The 23,815-nt window shown below is 43.9% G+C and overlaps 3 protein-coding genes across 7 annotated transcripts in view; 1 reads left to right on the top strand and 2 right to left on the bottom strand.

The window, feature by feature from the left end:
• Nucleotides 1–1,115: 1,115 nt before the first annotated feature.
• On the bottom strand, nucleotides 1,116–10,394 carry LOC133403766 (endoplasmic reticulum resident protein 27). 2 transcript variants are annotated; one of them, XM_061678972.1, is made up of 7 exons: nucleotides 9,662–10,394; nucleotides 3,912–3,997; nucleotides 2,458–2,595; nucleotides 2,267–2,383; nucleotides 2,071–2,196; nucleotides 1,472–1,669; nucleotides 1,116–1,195 (listed from the first exon to the last, which is right to left on the bottom strand). In XM_061678972.1, the coding sequence occupies exons 2-7, from the start codon at nucleotides 3,990–3,992 to the stop codon at nucleotides 1,154–1,156; spliced, it is 702 nt and encodes a 233-aa protein (XP_061534956.1). In that variant the 5' UTR covers nucleotides 3,993–3,997; nucleotides 9,662–10,394; the 3' UTR covers nucleotides 1,116–1,153. The 2 variants fall into 2 exon arrangements, with proteins under 2 accessions (XP_061534956.1, XP_061534955.1); XM_061678971.1 differs by lacking the exon at nucleotides 9,662–10,394 and adding an exon at nucleotides 5,016–5,162.
• Nucleotides 8,768–10,189, top strand: LOC133403767 (retinal cone rhodopsin-sensitive cGMP 3',5'-cyclic phosphodiesterase subunit gamma-like). The gene is made up of 3 exons (XM_061678973.1): nucleotides 8,768–8,875; nucleotides 9,467–9,585; nucleotides 9,692–10,189. Exons 2-3 carry the CDS (start codon nucleotides 9,476–9,478, stop codon nucleotides 9,807–9,809), a joined length of 228 nt encoding a protein of 75 aa, XP_061534957.1. The 5' UTR covers nucleotides 8,768–8,875; nucleotides 9,467–9,475; the 3' UTR covers nucleotides 9,810–10,189.
• Nucleotides 10,395–10,726: 332 nt separating the features above from the next.
• Nucleotides 10,727–23,815, bottom strand: part of rbfox2 (RNA binding fox-1 homolog 2) — a 36,886-nt gene continuing 23,797 nt past the window's right edge. For 2 of the 4 annotated variants that reach the window (XM_061678966.1, XM_061678970.1), the window contains 10 exons: nucleotides 22,774–22,932; nucleotides 22,356–22,409; nucleotides 22,173–22,265; nucleotides 18,989–19,076; nucleotides 18,573–18,629; nucleotides 18,341–18,485; nucleotides 17,882–17,927; nucleotides 14,816–14,898; nucleotides 13,902–13,974; nucleotides 10,727–13,534 (listed from right to left, as the gene is read on the bottom strand). In XM_061678966.1, the coding sequence (XP_061534950.1) occupies nucleotides 13,490–13,534; nucleotides 13,902–13,974; nucleotides 14,816–14,898; nucleotides 17,882–17,927; nucleotides 18,341–18,485; nucleotides 18,573–18,629; nucleotides 18,989–19,076; nucleotides 22,173–22,265; nucleotides 22,356–22,409; nucleotides 22,774–22,932 (843 nt within the window). In that variant the 3' untranslated portion in view covers nucleotides 10,727–13,489. Of the gene's footprint in view, nucleotides 13,535–13,901; nucleotides 13,975–14,815; nucleotides 14,899–17,519; nucleotides 17,557–17,881; nucleotides 17,928–18,340; nucleotides 18,486–18,572; nucleotides 18,630–18,988; nucleotides 19,077–22,172; nucleotides 22,266–22,355; nucleotides 22,410–22,773; nucleotides 22,933–23,815 lie in introns of those variants that run through there. The other 2 variants (XM_061678968.1, XM_061678969.1) reach the window with 2 other exon arrangements.

Raw genomic sequence — 23,815 nt, 5'->3', positions numbered from 1 at the left:
TGACATTTTCTTTTTATTCATTGCTGGGATGATCCCAAATGTTTTCTCTCACAGTGTCTGTATCCAATGTGCTTATTTTTGTCCATGTCTTCTTTCTTTTTTCTTTTTTTTAAAACAAAACAAAGCAAAACCGTAACTACTGAACATTCATCCAAGTACTGCAGAACCTCTAAAGTCCAATGCTCCTGATGACGTACAAATTGGAATTTGACAACTGTGTTGTCTTTTAATCTTCAAATCTCCATCATTTAATTTAAATTTGAGTAAGCTTTTTTTTTTTTAAATTCATTGATTTGTTTGGGGGGGGGGGGGGGGGGGCTTCCCTTCGGCCTCCCTGTTTGGATTTAGACAGCCATTGATATTTTCACCAAAATACTTGGCCTACAGCACCAAAAATAATCAATATCCAAAGCAATTTAACATATGATCGCCAGCGCTAGCGGAAATTGCGATCGCCTAGTCATTTTGAGTTCGTAACTATGACGATTGCCGCAGAGAGGAACGAAGCTAGCTACTGTAGCTTGAAACAAAAAAACAATGGCGGCGTGCGCTCGGGACATCTCATTTTCCGGCTCACACTGACAGCAAGCGCATCGTCAGATTGACTTCAAATTGAACAGAAAACAAGAATAATAGTGAATCACGTCCATGTCGTTTTCTATCCGAATCCTATCAAGGGCGAAAACTCGTTTTGCAGTCGGATTTGCGGCGTATCAACCACGAGCAACATTGACATCTTTGTCAAAACTTCGAATAAACACAATAGACACGATCCTTTGCGTTCGCTTCATTGTAAAGTGACACGGGGGATGACCTTTGACCCCGTGTCTGGCCGCCGGGCTGTCACTCTCGCCGAGGCGGTCGTGTTGCGGCGGCGACCGCGACATTTGCGGCCAGACTGCCGAAGCGCGCCAGCCTCCTTGCAGCTCGCGGCCGCCCGCACGCGGTCAGCGAAGCGGGCCGTCTGCGGCGTAAGCAGACAAAACAAAACAAAACAAGACGCACGACGGGTTGACGTGCGGCCTCGGAGGCCTCGGAGCCTAACCCTTCCCCCGCTGCGGGCAACAGAGGAGAGGACTCACCAGGAGAGCTTTGACTGCTTTTATTGAATTCACTTTACAGCTCGAGCACGCAATTACATCTTTTATCAGCATTAGAGCTCCGTTTTGGTCTCTGCTCCGGCCTGTTTCACGTCCTGAAAAGTACAGCAAATGTCATTATTACCCACAAATCAGCAAGAGATTGTTGTTATCTAATACAGCCATAAGTTACTATCATAAAAAAAAGGACAGGAATAACAAGAGGTAGATCCCGCACCACAGTGGGCCTAAATACAAGGTGTGTCATTCTAAAAAAGATTTGATCATGACAGCCCTAAAGGGGTGTGGCTAAAGTGCATGCAGGAGGTTTCCCCACATTTGTCCTCCACTTTGCAAAGGCTGCGATGATCTCGCTTGTAACGGCCGCCCACCTTCAGTTCCCCTCGCAAGAAAGAGTCGCAGAAGTCTCGCACACGCTCCGTCGAAACGTCTCCCGCGGGCAGCAGCCACTTCATGTCCGAGTCGCCATCGTAGATGCCCACGCGCGGCAGGTCCGTAGATTTGAGTCCAAAGTAGCCCAAGGAGCGGACGTTGGCGTCTTCGGCGCCATTGATGAGCACGAACAAGAACTTGAAGACAGATTACGGATAACCATTCCCTTTAGAGTAACCAGTGAACCGAACATGCATTTTTTTTTAAACTTAAAAGTATACCTATATAGATATATCTATATAGAATTTTGTCCTTCCATTTCAATATTTATTAAATCAACAATAGATATTATTGCTATATTATAGGATTGTATCTTTTCATTTGATTGACCAGAAATGGAACTCATTGTGAAATAGGAGAGCAGTACAGTTTTTTTTTACCCTTGTATTAAAGGCAAGGTGCTACTTCAAATGTGGCCTTTCTTAGTCGTGAAAATGTTTTCTGCTGGTAACAGTTTTCCCCTGGAAAAGGATTCTTTGCATCCCTGTATTTTGTGCCACTACAAAATGGAGGTCAAGCGGTCTCTTTGCATTCTTACTTTGCCAGTGAACTCCGGAGCCAAAGCCCCCAGCTGCTCCTTGAGCTCCTGAAATTCTTCGCGGCCCTTGTCGGCAAAGAGCAGGAGGTGCGTCTTCACGTCGGAGTTGAAGAGGCCCACGGCCGTCTGCAGATGTAACGCGGCGGCATGAGGAAAAGGTGGAAGTAGACGGCGTTTTCAACGCACGCGGACCCACCGCTCGGTTGTATTCAGTCACGTATCGGACCTCGTTCACCACGATAAAGTTCGCGAGACCGTCGGTCTCGATCTTCTTGGCCTCGGCAATCACCAGGTACTCTCGATGGTCGTCAGCCTGGACGGAACGGAACGCCAACTTGAGCGTCGGCGCGAAAAAACACAACGTATACAGCGCCACGCATACCGTACCTTTCTGAAAAGAGCGATGGTGTCTGATCGAACGCCGTAGTCGGCCCACACTTCTTTCGAACGACAAATGGCCACCGAGACCGAACCCACGCGCTTCGCCGCCGACGCAAGTTCTCGGTAGCCGTGGCTCTCGTCGCCCTGCACGCTCAAAGTTTTGGCTTATTTGGGTCACGCGACTTGCCGATCGGGACGAACACAAATCAAGTGCGACGGTGATGGTGTTGAACTGACAGACAGAATTTGCGTGGCAAATTTTCAGTGAGTCACTTTGGAATATTTTCACTTCTTAGTCAAGGTTCGAAGGAGTTTGTGTCATATGCACAGTAAAAAAAACATAAACAAAAACACTGTCACTCTCACTTTGATGGATGAGAATGGATTTCCCCCCCCCCCCAAAATATACTCATTATAACCCCTCAAGGGAAATTAAACATTGAAGCACAAAATAAAATAAACACTCCAAACAAAATAACATTTACAGTAACTTTCACTGTGGGTCCGGATGTGCAATATTGTTTACAGTTGGCAGACATGGATAACTTCACTGAATTAAACTCAATTTCAATTTTTTTTTGCCCAAAACTAATTGTCAAATTTGTCCAAAAAAATGCTGTGGTATATTGTATACATATACAGTAGTTTTCAATGTTGCAATTTCCATTTATTGTTGGGAATTATTAATTTGAAATCTCACTCACTCAATAGAATGTGAAAATATGGCGACGGCAGTTTTACTTTTATCGTAATTCATTGTTGAAAATAATCGTTACGTTCATAAATGCAGACGAGTGCGTTTTTTGTTTGTTTGTTTTTTTAAACAACCATCTGGAGTCCTCATTTCATTCCCACACGCAGAATGTAAAAAAGGGACCAGTGGACATACTTAAACTGTCGAAGCCCATCAGTCTTTTTCTTTTTTTTTTTTTCTTTCCCCCCTCTCCCTCAAAACCAAAAAGAAAAATGCAAGTGGGAATGCGAACGTGGTCGTAACAGAAAGCAAGCGAGAATGAAAAAAAAAAAAAATGAACGCTAGACACTAAATGGGAGCTATTTTGGAGCCACTGTTACACACACTCTGGGATTTTTATTTATTTATTTTTAAATCCCTGAGAAACCAATAAAAATATAATTTCATACACGGGTACAAACTATTTTGTTATTCTCTTGACCCCTCGTTACTCTCGTTTACCGGAGAGGACAGCCAGAGGGCGCGCCGCGTATCAGACAGCCATTCGACCTCTGACCTCACGGCCGTCGGGCGGCAACTCGGCGAGGCCCGTGACGTCTCCCAAGCGCGACAACCTCTCTCAAACAAACTGCTCGACGTTCTCGTCGTCTCTTAATTTGGTTCTTTTTGTGTCTGATTTGTGGCATGGTCACGCAACACATGGAGTTATATTTAAAAAAAACAAAAAAAACATGCTATTTTTAAATGTCCGCCTCATTTTTCTGACCTCCAGGAATCCAATCACCACCACTTCAGCGGAGTCGATGAACGCCTCTGCAGCTTTGCTGTTATTTAAACTCGGAAGCATCTCATCTGACAAGAAAAAAAAAAAACATCAATTATTGTTTCGTAAACACATAACGCAATTGTTTTATCAATACTCCCCCCCCCCCCCCCCCCCCCCAATTGATTGTGCTGGATGAAGATTTCAGTCGTCAGGTTTGGACATTTGGGGCGGCGTAAGCCTTAGAATATATTTTTGCCCCAAACGCTGAAGCCCCCCCCCCCCCCAAAAAAAATAGGCCTAGGAACGCCACTGCTTCCACAGCGCTTTCAAGGTAATCAACTTGATAACGCCCCTCGAGGAAAGTGATCAGCGGAGTAATTCATTAGAATCAAGAACTTATAAAATTCCTAAACTCATACATACACAAGTGCAGTGATTTTCAACCTGTGGGTCAGGACCCAAAAGCGGATCGCGGACCCATTTTGGGTGGGTAGCGGACAGCTCGTGAAAAATGACATAAGTATTTGTATTCCGATTTTTGGGGTACAGTTCAGAGGCGTAGCAAGTTCCCACATGGAACATATTACGTAAGGGCCTGGGAATGTTACTTATTGAGCTCTCGTCACTAGTTTACTCTACAAACAAATACAGTGCAGTCATCATGGCGAGCAATATGCTTTTGGCGCTATGTCAAAGTCGTTTGCAATAGCGTTTACAAATATACCGTAATATCCTGTCCATGTGTTTTTTAGAGGCTAGTTCTACATTCCCAAAAAATCTTGTCTGTTGTTCTTCACTTATATAAAAGTGCAACGTAACTTTGCAACAAGAGGCAAATGCGAGTCCGAGTGTTGTGGCAACAGCTGAGGACCACCGCACTCGCGTGTTTCGCTACAAAAACAAAAAACAACAACAACAAATATTGGCCTGTCATGCATATTTCAGGTCATTTTGTAGGTCTGCGCTGAGTTGATAGACGTGTACATGAAACGCTCTAAAAACATCACCACACACTGTCGTGGAAATGTACCATCAATGGTAAAAGTGTCGAAAAAACAAAAGATATATAGACGTAGACATATGGCGTCATGTGGACAAAGTTACCGTTCTCCTTAGCAATGACGCAAGACACCAGGGTGAAGAAGAAGAGTCCAATCGGCATTTTGTCGTTGTTTAAAAGGTCCAGTGTGCTTTTCAAACACTTTTGCAGGTTTTTGTTGTTGTTGTTGCAGACTTGAAGCGTGACCTCGCGGCTGCTGCGGCGGAGCTTTCTTGGGAGCCAGCCAGCTGCTCCTGATAAGTTTGGGCGCGGGGACATCGGATTACGTGTCGGCGTAGGACAGGGTTATGACCCGATAACGATGGAAAAAAAAAAAAAAAAAAAAAAAAAAATCGTTGGATTCATAACATAATTGCCTAAGTCATTTTTAACCTACTGTCACAATGTCAATAAAAAATGCCAACGTTTGCTAAAAAAAATAGGATGTTTGTAGAGTTTAAGGTCTTAATACGGTATACAGGGGTTTTCCCCCAGAATTTACATCATTTGAAATATGAATACCTGAATAACTTCATATCCTGGGGGGGGGGGATTATATTCAAACGGATCAAGATTTTATCATCGATTTTCCCAAAGCTTTACAAATGTTCAGTACGCGCACTTCCCGTGACGAAAGCCCACATTTTCTTTTGGGGGGGGGGGACTTTTTCTTTACATTTTTGTGTTTTCCAGTTGCTGTATTTTTCTTGAATTTCCTTGACACACACTCTTGTTGTACCATATTCACACACACAAAATGGCTTTTCATTGCCGGTGAATGTCATAATGTCACGATAACGATCACAATTTCTGGAACGTTCTGTACTCTCGTCTGCACACAAAGTTATATCAATTATAAATTGTATGTACGCGCGAATGAAATGTGTGTGGACCGTCAATCTCTAAAGTCGCGAATGTGATGCTTTCAACTCTATTCCGCAATTAATAAGCCCATTTTTGTTCTTGTGAATGTTCAAGTGGATGGTTTCAACTAATTATAGTAGGAATTCCCAGAACTCTGGATGCATGTTGTCATAAAACAAAAACAAACTGGCGATCCTAATTGATGTGCTCGGGGGGAAAAAAAGTGGAGCTCAATGTGGCTGACCGCAGATCAGCAAAACATCTGCACTGAAGAACAACAACCGCTATTTTTCAAAGTCAAATATTGTCGTTGTCGTACGAAAAGCATTCATGCACAACTTTTGTGACTTTTCCCTTTTGAGCAGAAGACATTTTAGGAAAATTTCCACTGGAAGGTGATATAAGGCCTTCTGCAGTAAATCACAAAAATGACAACACTATTGCCATATAATATGCAATATTATATTTCAAAGTTGAGACATTTGGCAGGATTTTAAATTCATTTTGTTTTCCCCACAAATGTATGGCCATATGGCCTTATTTGTATGATCATTTTTCATCTGCACTCAGATACAATTTCCACACTTCTCATGATCGTCAGACGTATTTGACTTCGCTTGCGTGTATTTGAGACTTGCGTGCACAGATCAGGCTGACACTTGAGGTTTCGGAGCTCAGCGAGCGAGAGGAGGTGGTGATGTAACGCAGGTCAAAGCTCAGCTCAGCTTTTCTTTTTTTTTTTTTTTTTTGGGATGACTCCCAATTAGGCCGCACTTTTCACTCATCCCTCTCCGCCCTGATCTCTTCTAAAGCAGCGCAGACACAAATAGCAAGCCTAACAAGGCTTTCAGTCAACATCGATTTTACTGTTAAACGTGGACTCCAGTGCATCTCGCAGAGCGACATTTACAGTAAATAAAGGTCGCATTTTTGTCTCCAACGTGAGGCGCAAATTAGACATCGTAAGCAAAGAATTCGTCACATTGCAAATCAGGAAATAATCAGGAATGCAAATCTCAATAGTAATAAGGGCGCATTGGGATTTTTAGGGGGGGGGGGGGAGGGGGGGGAAATGCTTCAAAAGCTTAAACTGGATGGTTAAAAGAAATACTTTATATTGGCAGACAAAGAACAAGCGTAACATAGTTTATCTTAGTTAGATTTTACTGTAGTTGTTTTTTTTTGCAGTGTATTTCTTAAGGGTGCTTACGGTGATTAAAATAACCGTTTAAGTCATTACAAAAAAAAAAAAAAAAAAAAAAACTGTTCTAAAAACATTGAAACTGTAAGTTAAAGTATATAAAAAGACATACAATATGCTCCACTCCCCCCGTCACTGCTTGACATTAAATCAGACAAACAAAATTTGCTAAATGCCAGAATAGTGAGAGAAGGATTTTTCATGACTTTCTTCAAAGTCAGAAGTTTCCATACATTTCATTCGTATTTGGTACCACTACCGTTAAACCTTTAAAGTTGGGTCAAGCGTTTTGGATCTCCTTCCACAAGCGTCTCGCAATACTTGGCAGGAATCTCGGCCCGTTCCTCCTGGCGGAACTGCTTTAAACGAACCAAGTTTGTAGGCCGCCTTGCTCCCACATGCCTTGTCAGGTCTGCTCATACATTTCCGATAGGATTGACATCAGGGCTTTGCGGTGGCCACTCCAAAACAACTTTGGCAGTATGCTTTGGGTCATTTGGAAGACCCATTTGCGCTCAAGCTTTAACTTCCTGGCTGATGTCTTGAGATGTGGTTTCCTCATGATGCCATCTATTTTGTGAAGTGCACCAGTCCCTCCTGTAGCAAAACAACCCCACAACATGATGCGGCTACCCCTGTATATCAAAGTTGGGTTGGTGAGCTCAGGCTTACAACTTCCCTTTTTTCCTCCAAATCGCTCAGTATGGCCACACAGTTCAGTTTTAGTTTCATTAGACCAAAGGACACGTCTCCAAAAATTAAGGTTTGTGTCCCTGTGTGCATTTGGAAACAGTAATCTGTCTTTATGATGTTTCTTTTGGAGTAATGGCTTCTTCCTGGCAGAGTTGCCTTTCAGCCCATGACGGTACAGTACTTGTTTCAGATTGGATAATGACACACTCTAACCAGCTTCAGCAATCATCTTCACAAGGTCTTTCGCTTTTGTTCTTGGGTTGATGTGCACATTTTGGACCGAAGCCCGTTCGTCTCTGGAACAAAACAAAAACTTCCTGGGCGGTATGATGGGTGGACATCACCTGGTGTTTATACTTGTGTATAATTGTTTGAACAGATAAACATGGCACCTTCAGGCATCTGGAAATTGCACCCAAGGATGAATCGGGCGTGTGTAAGTGCGCATCTCTCTTCCTAATATCTTAGCTGATTTCTTTTCACTTTTCCATGTTATGTAATATAATATACATATACTGTATATACACAAATATTATCAGAATCATCTTTATTTTGCCAAGTATGTTCAAAAAACACAAGGAATTTGTCTCCAGTAGTTGGAGCTGCTCTTGTACGATTAGTTAGTTAGTTAGATGAATTAGTCTTGTCTGATATGGTGACCAAGTGGTTGCGCCATCATTAATGAGCAACCCCAGCACAAAAGCCCTAATGAAGCAAAAAATGAATGTTGGAATGAAGTAGCTTCTAATATTTATTTTGGGGAGAAAATGCTACTTTTGGCCTTTTTAACGAAAGTGAGTGGTGTAAAAAGCTGGATCTCATTTTAAATGTGTACGTTTTTTTTGTTTTTGTGAAGGATTGAATCGACGTGTGTACATTATATCCCTTAACGTAATAGTGAAATTCAAGCCAACACAAATATGAAACATTCAACAACAACATTGTGCAGTCATTGTTGAGTCACGCGTACCTCCTTATGTAAAGCTCAATGTTCTGACTTCTTGGAACTAAAATAGCATTGAGCTCAATTAGCGGCCATGTGGTACGCGTCCACCTCTGTGCGAGGGGGATTAGCAGTCAGGGGTATAAACGAGACGCCAGGAGAGCAAACGGCACTCGAGCTCAAAGCGAGGAGACGACAAGAAGTCAGACGCTCACCACAAGCAGGTAAGAAGCAAACTTGGAAAACTGCTGGTTGGAGCAGCAGACATATTTGCTGAGCCACATTTACTTTTACTTTTTTCATCCCATTGTATCATTTCTTACAATTTGGTTTTACAGTTAAACAGCTGAAAACTTGACTTGCTTTCGTCAATCATTTGGGTTTCTTCACAATCTCTTCAATATATTATCAATAGCTACTAAATTGAGAGTTCTTTTTTTTTTTTTACTTCATTAAACAAATGCAACATTGAGAGTTCAGAGAAATCAGGACAACTTTCCTTCACCGTGACACAACAAAAGATTAGAAAATCAGAATAAGGCGCAGAAATCCAAGTATAATTGTATTCTTGATAATATACAAAGTCTGTTGAATGTCATTTAGCAGTGAGGTGAACCGGATTTAATCTGGTGTTGATTTGTACAATCTGCCACTCGAAAGCGTAACCTTTAAAGCGGCCCGAGAGCAAGAAGAGACAAATCTGGTTGCGTAACACAAATTGAAAGACTTAATCTGCAGGTGAGCTCATCCGAGCATCAGGCGGCTTTGGGGGGGGGGGAAAAAAGGATTTAGCGCCTCCTCAATTGTGCTTTCAGAAAAGAACAATGGCAGACGCCCCAGTCGCAACCCCCGCCGACAAGAAGGCGCCCCCAAAGTTCAAGCAGAGGACCACTCGCACCTTCAAGAGCAAGGCCCCGAAACCCGGCCAGAAGGGGTGAGCGCGCACACACACACACACACACACACACACGCACGTCCTTTCACGCAGAGTGCACTGTGTGTGTGTTTACCTGTCACGTGACGCCCGTGTGTCCACGCAGATTCGGAGACGACATCCCCGGCATGGAAGGTCTGGGCACCGACATCACGGTGGTCTGTCCCTGGGAGGCCTTCGGCGACATGGAGCTGAGTGACCTGGCCAAATACGGAATCGTCTAGAAGGCCAAAGGTCACGCGTCGCCCAGCACACACTAGTCCCAAACAACCTGATGTCCTCTTGTGTTAGGCACAACACGGGATCTTGGGAAACTTCCAAAATGGTTCCAATAAGCGAATCATGATGAGATGTTTCAAAGATGCTTGAACCGAGGACCACCCGTCACTTGGCCCCTGCTGCCCATCCTTACTGGCCTTTACCACTCCGTGAACCCCCGTCCCCTCCTCCTCCGGCGCTACTCCTTCTTATTGTACAGCTATTTGCGGAAGAAATGTATTGTCATTTTTATGAACTATGCAAATGGCAACTTGGACACAGTCTTCTCCGTAGTAATGGGAGTCACAGTTGAATAGAACTGTCAATAAATGTCCCCAAATGCGAACGAGCGTGTTGTCTCTTTTTGTGTTTCGTTCCAATGGGGTGTATAATGTGTGACGAGACAATAACACACAATAACAGTTTCTTAAATTACAGTACAGTCAAATAAAGCTGCTCTACTCAACATGCCGTTACCTAAAAAAAAATAACTTGAACGTTGTGATAAATCTAGTAATATTACAAGTTAAGAGTCAACCTTAATCCACAAATTGAAGATAAATAAATAAATATGCAGTAGGAAGTGGATGCCTGAGCGTGCCACTTCCGTTGTGTCCATCAAACGTGTGCTGCCCCCCAGTGGAAGACAGTGGTAGTGTTGGCACAAATCTTTGCATTTGGGATGCAGGCAACATCGACCTATTGGTGAACGCCCTCACCAGACACATAAATAGGCAAACATCTGCCCACTGAAACAACCTTTAGGACTGCAGAAGCCTTTTGGGTCAAAGATGTGAAAAAGCCGTTTAGGTTTTGCTGAAGCCCGGGAGCCAATCCTGCCTTACTTTAGCGAAATAAAAGAAAAAAAGACACGGGAGCCGCATCACAACAAAACAATTTTATATAAAACATTGGAAATGGACAGTCAAATACAAAAAAAAAAAATAATAATTCAAAAAAATAACAATGGCAGTCAAAGGGGGGACAGGAAGTGGTTGAAAACTTGAAGCAACCATGAAGAAGGGGAGCCACTTTTAATTGTCAAGAGAATCGAGTGGCAGGAGAACCACGACTCCATCAAGGTGCCAAATTCTTTTTCATCCTGGTTGCCACAGCGAGCAATCAGGAGCGTCATCGGGCATGGCGTCCATCAATTTAGATGGTCAGGAAAGATGCAAATGTCTCAGATGTCAAATACGAAAGACAAGATTCATGCAAAACGACTTTTGGATGCGTGTTAGACTCATGCTGGTTTTTGCATGCCTTGACTGAGCCCGTTTGAGAGCATTTTGCAAATGTGCCGAGGACTCTTGTTAACATCTTCGGCTAATCCTTTATTTTATTGTATTTTTTTTTTTTTTTTTTTTTTAAATGTGTTTTTAGTCCAGAACACATTCTATAGCTGAATATTTGATGACTTTTTTTTTTTTTTGTATGAGCAGCACATAAAAAATAGAAATAAGAAAAATCTGCCACGTTTCACATACAATTTAAAACAACCTGATGTGTGCGCAGATTTTCTCACTTGAAATGTATTAAATCCAAATAGTGCTATCGACCGGTCCATTCGGTATATTGTGATGTATGGTCAAATATCATGCAAAATAATCCCATGAACAAAAACATCAATGGTCTGCTAGTGTTACATGCATACCTTTAGTTCTCCTCTTGGTATGATTTTCTCAAGAAATTCACTCAGAATAATTATAATAATAAAAAAACAAAAGAAAGCTTGAGTTTGAACTTGCACCTTTTTTAGGCGCAACGACACTTGCTGATATAAAAAGAACACAAAGTAAATAAAAACAGCAATAGGATCATCAAGGATTATGACATTAACAAAGGTAATATACTGTATTTATACATATATTCCAAAAAATGTGCTTTCTACAAATCTTTGGAACAAAAACAAAAAGCCAAAAAAGCCACATTTGGAAATATAGAATACAATAGTATAGAAATATGCACAATAGTAAGGTGTTTTGCATTTAAATATTTTCCTTTTTTTTTTTTTTTTATTATTATTAAGTCGACAGAATCTCTCTTACAATTACCTACTATTTTGTTTTCCAGGAAGACTTAATCAGTGTTAGAGTTGCTCATTAATGATGGAGCATGAGTGAAAAATCTAAGTTGTCCACGGCCAATGCTCCAACTAGTAGATTCAAAGCCCAAAAACCAAACCAAACCAAACCCGCGTCAAATAAGAGTGCCGTCAGCGCAGCGTTGCGCTTGTTGTGTGTGACGGCACATGCGCAGAGTGAAACTGGAACATCGCCAAAAGGCAAAATATTACTGATACAGATATGCTTATTTTCAGTTCTTAAGGCGTCAACATATTCTAGCGAGGATTTAGTAGGATCTCATACAAAAACAGACTAATTACGAGAAAAGAAAATTTAGCTTACCCCCCTTAGGGCTCTCGATGTTTTTGTCAAATCGTAGCCGCCACTCCAACAGACGCTGCTGTGTCCCGATCTCAGACGCAAACCTCAAATAAACACCACCGTAATCCCCTCGCGTGGCACCAATGGGTGCCCTAACTGTGAAAGTTAGCGCCACACGCCACTGGAAAACATCCTTCCCACAACACACAACATCTGGATAGCGGACATGGCATCTGTAGAGCTGACGTTTAAAGAGCGGAGCGAAAGCTTTTGGACATTTTCCTGAAACAAACACCAGAAAAAGGATAAGAAGGCATCCCGGGTCAAAGTTCAGTCAGGGAGCCCATATTGACGAACATTATGTTCGCTATAATAGATTTATTTAATATACTTACTGTTTTTGAATTCGTTGTTTGCAGACTAAATGGTTTTAACTTAAAATGCTGCAATTGTACAAATAAAAATAGCCTTACCCCTAATAACAGTTGAGTCAATAATCCATGTCGTGGCCACTTCTTGAGGAAAGAGGGAGTCAACAGTGTTCAACTTGTTATGATCATTATGATTATTATTTTGATCATTTCCTACTAAATTCTGGGTGAGAACACGTTGGGCCACAACCTAGCTCGCAAAGTGTAGCTGACGCCAAGAAAAAACAACAATGGATATTTAACAATAGGGATAATAATTCCAGCGATTATAAATTTGGTAACTGTTTCTCTAAACTAATTTATTTGCATATCATAACTTAAAGGTTGATCGTTTCCGTGTAGTGAGAGAAGTCGAGGTAAGGACCAGCGCGAGGAAGCTTCCCTCCTTCCGCGAGCCGCCGCGTCCCGCCAACGGGAAATCGGAGCCGTGAGCATTCCCCCCCCCCCTAGCGTCCCGCTGCCAAAGCTGAGCTCGAGCGCGCACGTCGCTCTCGAAGACGGCTGACGGCAGATCGAAAGGGAAACGGAAACAGCCTTCGGAAGAAAATCTCTTGTGCTGCTGAGTGCGGGAGGATTGAGAAGGGGGATTAAAATACAGCCGTGCAGTAAGGGAAGGTGGCGATTTTTGTTTGTCGTTTGAATGGAAAGGCCGCCCGTCAGTCTTCGATGCAGCATTCCTCTATTTCTGCGTGTATAGGAAAACATGGGACGTCTCTGGGATGGGGAGTGGGTATGGTTGACTCCAAGCTGGGTGCGGTCCACTTTCACGACGACAGATGGAGCGCTTTCAGATGAAGTCGCTGCAAGAGCTCCTGGGAAATGTAGTCTCTAATAAGGGGTGAATCTACTGTAGCCCCCCCTGTACAGCGCGGCCTGCGAACAATAACGCACGCGTTTGAAAGCGGCTTGACACATGACACGTCGGATTCACACAACGCTCAAAATGCACTCAAACAGGAGTTCAATTGATTTAAAAAAAAAAAAATAACAACAGTAAATCTTAAACGTCCCCAACTACATTTTGCTTCTTTACGGTTCTTCTCTACTGTATAAAATTGTCTTTATCTCTGTTTAAGAACCCATCAATTTGATGTATACATGTAATAATAGGATTAGAAATTTGTATGGTTAAAGTTGATCACAACAGCCCAATGAGGAAAACCATAACGGCCACAATGAGCTTGACCCAGCGGGTCCAAGCGATAGATGCACCGGCTGAAACTAAATGCGAACGACTTACCATGGCTCCAACACCGTAGGCGGCCGGGGCAAGTGCGGCATGGTAGGGGTCAGCTGTGTAAACCCGTCCATAGCTTTAGGAGAGAAAAACAACATTGACACATCATCAAATACGACTTTTTTTAATGCGGTATATTACACTATATTACACTGGGGGGGGGACCTCTCTCCCCCGTGTAGGACGGCAGAGCATTCTGCCCTCGGCATCACAAAATAAAGCAGCTCCACCTTTTTATTTCCAAAGCATTTTTGCTTGGGAATTTGAACGATTGTGCTGCTCAATTGGGTGACATAATTCCCTTCCTCTACTAGCTTTAATAATAAAATCACAGAGCAACAAATATGGAGAGAAAGGGCAGCATCTTGAGAAAAATGAAATATTTTTTAAAGATGCCAAATTAACTCGAGCGATTGTATGTTAAAGTCACAACGGATCCAGTCGGTGGGCAATTTCTTTTGGTTCTATGATGGGAGCAGTAGGCTGTGATGTAACTGACGCAAATGTAATGGGAAGGGAATGAAGAAAGAAAATCTAATCAAATCAAATAAAAATAGACCGTCAGTTAGGGCTGCACGATTATGGGCAAAATGATAATCGAAAATAAATTTCTCCTCGTCTGCAACGTTTGCCGGACTTTCTTCTCTCGTCAGCTCGCCGCTGAGCGACTGCCGGGTACACTTGACATTGCTCCATTCTTATTTTCGCGGTTTGATGAAACCACAACCGTGCGGGGGTTGGCTGACTACCGGTTGAGAAAGTGCCTCATATGCTGCAGAGCCCGCATTTTAAAATGTAGAGATTGCCAACAATGTCAACAAAATCACGATCACAATTAAAATACGATCAATTGTGCAGCCCTACTGTCTCTCAGGACAACGCAGTTCCCGCTCTTGTTTGCAGGCGGGCCCGCTCACCTGTCGCTGTAAGCTGCTGCCGCTGCGGCGGCGTGCGTCGCTACGGCGGTCGGCTGGGCGTAACGGTACGCGGCGTAGCCTCCCTGTGATGAGGCAACGAGAGAGAGGAGGAAGACGAGGGTCGGGCGCGTGGCAGAGAAAGAGATTTGTTCAAATCTTGCATTGCATTGCGCACGCAGTCAGAAGCGACCAGCGAACTACTGGGTTACAGTGTGAGGGAAAGGAGAAAGATTAACAAGCAGACAGTCGGCAAAAGACGAATCTGGCGCAGCATTCGCAAGGATGTAGTTCAGGCTCTGTGTGGCTCCCTCCCTCCATGACTAACCACAAAAAAAAAAAAAAAAAAAAAAAGGTGCATAAGGTGCCCCCGTTGAGTTGGGCATGGAGGGAGAAACGTTCTGGATATGTCACCCTACCCAAAACACAGTTAAAGAAAAGCAAACAGATGCCAAGGTGGCATTTGTACACTACGGACACACAAAAACGCTACAGGTGTGCATTTCTCGCTCACACGCATACATCAGAACAACCTCGGGTGGCTAAACGACCAATCACAGACACAGCATGCTTTTCCCCAAACGCTGATATTTAGTGGCGCAAACATCCCTCCATCAACGCAGACTGCTGCATTCTCGCCTACAAATCAGCCACCACCAAGTCCTTCGCATTCAGCAGCACACACGCTTGCGTCGCGAGGGTTTTGGGGAGGGCTGGACCCACGGAGGTGAGGGAGACGAGGGGGCACGGCAGAATCACGTGAGACGGGAAGGCGGTGAAGAGGAGGTTCACTGAGACGTGAGGAGGAAATTGGACTTGGGACGTTTCCAAAAGAAGAATTAAAGTGTGAAGGGGGAAGGGAGGAGGATTTAAAGGTCGGGTGGGTCAGCCTTATAAGTACAGGACGTGTGCATGCCGACACTGATTGGAGTTAGCATGCCACAAAGTGAAACACACAGGGAGACTCCTGGAAGGGGTCTGAATCGACTTCTCACCAAACGCATTACAGAGCACCTCAATTGGTCATCGCTGTGCTCGCTTCTTTCCCGGACTCGTCTTCACTGGTGGATTTCGATTGTTGCCTGTATGCACGCTTCTTTCACTACTACGGATGTTTCTGGCTCAAAAAGCAATTTAACTAGACTTAAATATTCTTACTACGAGGGGTTGAACCGATGAGGCGAATTTACCACTCTGCTTGTCCGGCCAACAAGGCGAAACAGTTTTCATACGTCTGCGTGGGTGCAAGTGTACAAAAATAAGCCGGTTGTGGAAGTGCGCAGCGGTTAGCTATTGGGATGCCCGCAAGTCTTAAGAGTCAGCAACCAGAGCAGCGGCATGAATTGAAACTCCACCTTCGGCGCCAAAATCTTCGATCCAAAAAACACGCAGAAAACAAACCGTGTGCGAACGGAAACTTGACCCGTCACTGAAGTCGTGCGATACAACGCGCACCGACGCCACGACGCTTGCTTTACAACAGTGACATCAGTGCTACAAGTGTGCGGGAAATTGTTTTTGCCAAAAATGTGAGCGGAAGCACGGTCACTTGCAAAAGGTCTCTCCTCAAATGCAATAAAAGCAAGAGTTCAATAGAAAGATTGAAACGGACACATCTTCTCTGAGCCTGGCTACGATGTGGATTCTAACAACTTGACACGCTATGGAACACAAAATGAGACCTGCCAGCTCGTTGAAAAGAAAGAAAGAAAAAAAACATGCAGCGCTTCCACCAATTACATCTACATTCAGCGCTGGGAAAATATCGATGATGTCGACTTCGACTTTATTACCGACGACAAGAAAAATCGTTCAACGTCGTTCAACCCCTACTTCCTACCCATGGACTTTATTTTGGAATTATTTTCAGCTGATATTTGCAAGAAGGGCAGTGTAATTGCATATGGACTCAACACTCACAATTTATCAGGTAACACCTGCACAGTTGCAAAAGATTAGAATTTAGAACTGAGGTTCAGTTTTGATTGACACAGCCCGTGGGGCATCAATTTAATCATTCTCAATAATACCATTTAACAATTTATTATTTCAGCTGTGGTTTGCAGTGGTGTTGAAGTGTGATTCGTCACTCTGAGCGGCTTTTTATATTTCAGTTTACTTTTTAAAATTTTTTTTTTTAACTATATTACACTATTTTTAAAAATTCAGAAACATTACCATTATTCATTTATGTATTTTTTTTTTTTTGGGGGGGGGGGGAGCGATTTAACAACTTTCCATGATACGGTTCACTTTTACATCAATACAAAATGCAATCACCACTTGTTTTTCTTTTTTTATAGAGACTATTAAAAAAGAAAAACCTGGTATGAGACAGCAAAAATCTGGCATCTAGATTTAAAAAAAAAAAAAAAAAAAATCAATCTGTGGTGCAAGAATAAATGAACTCCCACTCAAACAAAATAAAAACCCTTCAATAACTTTAAGCCACAGTTCTTCTGTCAACGTGAATTTAGTCCGAAAACAATATTCCTGTTGGGCTTGCACACATAACTGCCCCCCCCCTTCAGTGTAAACTATTTTCTCCCCCTTCCGCAACTCCACCCTTGTCAGAATTCAGTGAGTTAGTAGAAGAGGACAGAGAAGGCGTCTCAATCTCAGATGGTCAAAAAACGTCTAGCAGCACGCAGTCATCGGAGACGAGGAGGATGCACACTGGCTCTCGCACGGAGAGTGTCAACCCTACCTGAGGCAATCTGCCACTAATGTCCTGAAACACTAGTCTACAGAGAGAACAGAAACAGCTCTTGTCAACCTGTTCACGCACTCGCACGCACCATTACGCACTCATAGTTGTAATGGTACGCCACTCACAAAAGCACAGAGGCGAACCCAACAGGAGGACACTCATGAATGTGCAAGCATCAGTACATTATGTCCTATTGGTTTTAATGTAATAATGACTTTTATGGAACGAGCGCACTCGAGAGCGGACGTCTTTGTGGGTTTGCTCTGTGCCGTTGTCACACTTGAAAACCCACAGGCAGGAGGGGTCGAAACATAGGGAGGAAAAGGTGAGGCAGCGGGCGGAGCGAGACTTATACTTACATAAAGATCCGCCGCACCGTAAAAACCATCCTGGTAGGCCATCACGCTGAGAAAGAGGAAAGAAAGGGAAAAAAGAGCAGTGGTGGCGGTTGGGAACAAACCGGAAGGGGGAAGGGGGGGATAAGAACAGCAGTGTGAAGTGCCACCATGTGGCCAATGTAGGGAAGAAGAAATTGGTTCCGAAGTGTGAAAAGAGAGAAGAAAGGTGAGATTATTACACACCGTGCAACATGCATGAAAAACAATACCACCTCATTGTATACAAATGCACGGATGAGACACTAGTGTTACTTCAGCTGAGGATCGCATTACCAGATTGAAGCTACAAAGGAATGTTTTTGGAGCTCAGCAAAGCCTCACAGTGTCGCATAAATTCAATGCACACCATTCACATAAATGGAAACGTACTACGCCAAAACAGGCATTTAACTGGATGATTTAGCAATGAGAGGTGTTCACCCAGGGTAGGCGGGGATGGCAGCTTGCGGCACGGCCGCCCTGACCGGGCTGTAGACGGGCCGCGCGCGACCCCGCAGATGAGCACCGCGGAAGGTCGCCGCGGCCGTGGAGGCAGCCGCCGCCGCCGGGTACGGAAACCCCGGCACTGACGGAAACAAACACAAAACACAGGAGCTTGAACGTCGACAACGAGAGCCAAACGTGAAATACTATCTCGATGCACCAAACGTACCCGTGTAGAGCTCAGGACTGTACATGGCTCCCATCACAGGGCTCAACTTCCAGCCAGCTGACGACAAACATAAAACAAAGTCAATTTCAACTAAAATCAAAAACAAAAAAGAAGTAAACGCCAACATTAATACACTGAAGTGAAGTTTTTGGGTGCAATCTGTTCCACTGTGTCTGCTGTTATTTTTTCACCGGATATTGTTTTTTTTTGGGCTGAAAACAAACTCAATTTTGCTGTATCTCCGCCATACCCCGACAATGAAGGCATTTTCTATCCTTCCTAATTGTACACTACTGCAACCTTGTTAAAACTGAACATTTTGTAAAATCTGGTTGCTCATAAAGTTGTGGCTGGTCAGAGTATTTGAAGAACGTGGTTCACTTATTGTGTTGTACACGTAGTGAAAAAAGTAATACCGTATGGTAGAGCTGCAAGACCCTCGCCATTGGAGTACGGCGTCGTCATCTTCTTGTTGGTCATCACTCTGGCTGTGGCATTGTTGACCTAGACAGAGGAAGGAGAAAACACATTGTTCAGTCAATATTAAAATATTGTGAAAATCTATTCTCAATAAACTCTTTCAGGTTGGCGTCAATCAAAGGAGGATAAGAACTAATGCTTAGTCAGGCGTTATCGCTTCACAATTGGCTCTTGACTTGGTTAATTCTGTTGATGAGCAGCCGTGGTATTTGATGCATGCGCTTCTTTTGAAGGAGAGAAATTGAAAACAACATCCCGTTGAGTAGTCAGGCAGTTTGCACACACACGACGCAACCAAAAGGCACACAAAACAAATATTTCAGAAAAAAAAGGGGCATTCCAAAAGGAAATCCAAGTACCGCATGGCTATACCTTTGGGGGGAAAAAAGGAAGGGGAAAAGAAGGTGAATTAAGCAGCAGAGTCATCAGTTGAACACAATGCAAAAGGAAATTTCAAAACAAATATTCAAATACAAAAATTACACACAGCCAATCAAGAGCGACTTACATGGCAGAGCTGAGCACAACGAGCCAATCAGCAAGCAGAGGCAGCAACAGAGCAATCCCCCAAAAAAAAAAAGAAAAAAGGGGTCGGCAGCCCTCCCGATCACGTAAAAAAAAAAAGAGGAGTGGGAGACAGGAAAGACAGAGAGACAGAGGGATGCAGGGGGAGGAGCCAGTCCACATGAAAATACACACAACACAAACGATGTAGACAGAAGAGTGAAACGGGCCATTCGAATATGGAAATCTTCTCATGAGCACGCACACACTATAAAAAAAGAAAAAAAAAAAAAAAAAAGAAGGCAGATCACATGGAGGATGACGAAATGTTTCTTGAGGAAGGAAGAAAGAAATGGGGAAAAAAGTGGGGGATGCAAATGTCATTCCTCAATCAAATGCAAAATAAATAAATAAACACATCAAATCAAATCAAACCGTTGGTGGTGAAACACTGCCAGGCATCCCAGTCAGTGCCGCACACCAGATAGACCTCAAAGCACGCAACCGACGCACACCATCGGAACCAAACTGGTCAAAAAGGCAATCGAGGAGACCAGGGAAAGAAAAACGGCTAATTCATCCATTCGCAGGCCTTTAAATGCTCTTTTTCAAGATGCGGACTCAATTTGAACGGCTCGCATCCACTTTTCGTCCACAAATGATTCTCGTGCCGTCCCTCTACAACTGTCTGCAGAGTAGAGAGCGAATGCGCACAAAGTGGTGATCAGCTGCTCCGGGAAACACAGCAACACTCTCCTCTGCAATACAGCTAACATAGCACTCATGCTTTAGCATGCTGTCCCGCTAAAGTGCCAAAATGCAGCTACTTGGCTGAAACATGACAAAGAAACCACATAGAACCATATGACGTCATACAGATGCCAAAATAGAGAGCGAGAGAAAAGAGAGAGAGTAAACCATGCAGGATACACAGCTCTGGAGTTGAATGCAGTTAGAGAGGTGATTGGAATGAATGCATAAGAAGTGCTGCAGGTCAAAGTCGTTGCACTTGCAGATCGATGCGGTTACATTCAGCTACACAGGTGGCCTTCATTATGCCATGCGGTCAATTGCTATTCTCCAAATCGGTTCATTCTACACCTCCCCAAACAATCACAGAATTAGCCAATCAGGACCTCTCAATCGCCGGGTACATTTTTTCTGATTTTTTTTTGCTCCAATTGGGGCGGATGGGGTGAGGGGAGAGGGGTGTCATTCAAAAGATGATGCCATGTACACAACTTACCGTTGCCGGGGGAACGGCGTGAGGACACGCGAGCAGTTACCGTGGAGACTGACAACAACAACATACAAAATCATCAGGGAAATAGAGAAAATATGCGTAAGAAAGAAATGATGAGCCAAATAAAAGGAAAACATAAAATTGAAAGAAAACAACGATAACGAATCATCTATGAACGCGGAAGTGATGTCACATAAACAGTCGCCTACATGGACCGAGCCAAATCCAGCCACTCTAAAACCACGACACGCACAATATTTAAAAGATAGAGTAAACACATGAAAACTAATTGAAAACGCTAACCGGGGGAGGAAAATTTCAAATAAAACTTATTTCTGCTCTCCAGATTTTGATTTTATGACAGGACAGAAGAATATACAGAGGTATGTGGGGGCAGGAAGAGGTGCATTGTGGGGGACACAGACAAACAAACTTGACTGGCATGAAGAAGAGTGCAGAGAGATGAAGGACAGGAGAAGAGAGGGGATGATAACGAGCCTTCCACTTAATCATTCTCCACCCACGCACGGACAGAAAACACGAAGTGCTGTACGTTCACCATCACAGCCATGCAGAGGAGCTTTACTAGCAAGAAAAAGCAAATGGCAAAGGCACAGTCGATTTCAGCTTCAAGACTACTTTCCGCAAATACCTGAGCTCATGCTGGCAAAGGCAAACTAAAAATAAAACCACAATGCGAGATTTTTATTGATTTTTTTTAAGAAGTGGTGGTTGCAACACTGCGCGTAAACTATCCTTTGTAGCGTCCTAAACGACGCCACACTTCACTCGGCAGTCTCATTCCCAAACGCTGGCCCTTTAAGAAGGCCTCGCCATGCAGACATCCCTTCAAGCCTTCGTAATAATAAACACCACCTGACGTCATGAGCCCATCCATGCAGCATTCATTATACTCCTAACACCGGCAAGCACTACTTTCACAAAAGGCCGCTGCACTCGACCAGAACACAAGAAGAAGCACTCATCGAGATCGAGGATGGAGTGATGATGGAAAACAGTGCAGGGGGAGAGCGAAAATCAAAAGTCCTCCATGCTTGTGAGAGAAGCGGATATCATCAGCCAGCGCTCCACTCGGGCATGCTTTGCAAGCCACGCAGCTTCGAAGAAGAAGTGCATGACATCCAACGACAAGAACGAGACTAAAACGTCAACGAGAAGTGCCGTCCGGGCGGACGCCAGCGTGCGCGCCGATGCACCATGCTAGAGTGAAGGCAGACAGGTTAGAGTTGAACACACAACAGCCACCCGGAAAACGCCAAATGCCTCATTCTCGTTGGACATGACGGGAGAACAAAAGGAGAAAAATGACCATCTTTAGATGGAACACAAAGGGGGCGGAGGGGTCAAGTTACCTCAATCTTGCGGCCTTCCACCAGGGTACCGTGAAGCTTCTCTCGGGCTCTCTCCGCATCTGCGCTCGTCTCGAATGTTACGAAACCGAAGCCCTGCGAGGAGGGAGGGGGAGTGGCAGGTTCCAAAACCTGGGCGTTGTTTATATTATTGGAAAATTCATATTGTTCCTCCTGCTGTCCTACCTTGGATCCCCTCTCGTTGAAAATGATCTCGACATCGAGAATTTTGCCATATTGCTGCGACAGAAGAAGAAACGAGAACATGAGCGCAAGTACTGCATCTCGCCACAAGGTGGCAGCGCTGTTCAGGCATGGAGTCGAGCTGGCCGTGAGCCAGGTGGGAGTCACTCCGCCCAGTACGTGTGTGCGCCACATTCAAGCACATTTACAGGTTTGACAAAAGACAACCCTTGTTTACACGTTTCAATGGCACACGGACAAGAGGGCAAGCTAACTTCAAGCGACACAAACGAAGGACCGTTCAGAAACAAGGTATGGCGTCGCCACATGGGCTCCAACAGTCCAAAATGATGTCATGTGATGATGATGCACTGTGGAAAAGGGGGAGACGACAAAACGGTGAATAAGTCAGTGTGCATACCCCAAACATCTGCCGCAGGTCAGGGTCTCGGAAGCGGAAGGGAATGTTGGACACGTGGAGGCGTTTGGGCATCCCCTTGGCGTCTGAATCATCGCCGATGCTCCCCCCGCCGCCGCCTCCTGAGCCTGACTGGCCGTCAATCTGAGAGGAGACATCTGACTGCAGGGACGAGGGAGGAAAGAACACGCAAGCTAAGTAAATGTATTATTTTGGCTGCCTCGTGCGAAGTATGAATGCGACTGAAAGTCAGAAGTGACGTTCCTAATGAAGCGGCTGAGGAAAATATCGATAAGTTGGCAACGACATGTCTGCTTAACAGAAGAAGATTAATATCAGCTCCAGTACTGATTCAGGTTATTTGGTTTGCTTCCAAAACCTAATCTATCATGTTCTAAGCGGTTTAGGGCGACCGTGACGAGCTACATGAATGTTGTTATCCATCAACAATCTTTTTCAGTTTTCTGATTAAGGTTTTGTGCTTCACCCTACATTGGACCCTCTTTGAAATATTTGGAAATTCAATAATAGTACATAAGACATTTTCTCAAGTGTAAAGCGGACCCCCGCTATTCATGGGGGATAAGCATATTTATGACCCCAAAAATAACAATCGACTGTCGTTTTCTTGGATTATATTTTAGCATAACCTCATTATCATTACTTTTTATCAATTACCATTAACTAAGACAAGAGCGTGCAAAATCCTCTCGGACCCTCCACCAGCTCTTCCAGCTCCTTTCCTCAGGTAGGTGCTACCGATCAAGGCAAACTAGAACTAGCAGACATTCCAGATAACTAGCAAGCCTTTACTGCTCAGTGACTGTTTTTTTTTTTTTTTGTCAATGTCCTGATGTCTCCAAAGTGTTCTCTGTCAATCGACTGTCTGTTGTCGTACTAGAGCGGCTCCAACTACCGGAGACAAATTCCTTGTGTGTTTTTTGGACGTACTTGGCAAATAAAGATGATTCTGATTCCAGAGATGATTGGCTAGGCACAATCATACGGCCTCATATTGAGACATCCATTTTGATTATTGTTCCAA

Source organism: Phycodurus eques, chromosome 6 (assembly GCF_024500275.1).
Source record: "Phycodurus eques isolate BA_2022a chromosome 6, UOR_Pequ_1.1, whole genome shotgun sequence".
NCBI classification, from domain to species: domain Eukaryota; kingdom Metazoa; phylum Chordata; class Actinopteri; order Syngnathiformes; family Syngnathidae; genus Phycodurus; species Phycodurus eques.
Note: the sequence above shows the minus strand (reverse complement) of the source record. Positions and strands in the feature narration are given on the sequence as shown.

Bases quoted from the DNA above. Each gene is read 5' to 3' on its own strand.
- LOC133403767 (XM_061678973.1), top strand. From the start codon at position 9,476: ATGGCAGACGCCCCAGTCGCAACCCCCGCCGACAAGAAGGCGCCCCCA. The intron at 9,586-9,691 runs GTGAGCGCGCAC...GTGTCCACGCAG, and splicing joins CCGAAACCCGGCCAGAAGGG to ATTCGGAGACGACATCCCCG.
- LOC133403766 (XM_061678971.1), bottom strand. From the start codon at position 5,073: ATGCCGATTGGACTCTTCTTCTTCACCCTGGTGTCTTGCGTCATTGCT. The intron at 2,596-3,911 runs GTCAGAAAAATG...TTGAGCGTGCAG, and splicing joins TGGTGATTGGATTCCTGGAG to GGCGACGAGAGCCACGGCTA. The intron at 2,197-2,266 runs GTGGGTCCGCGT...TTACATCTGCAG, and splicing joins TGACTGAATACAACCGAGCG to ACGGCCGTGGGCCTCTTCAA.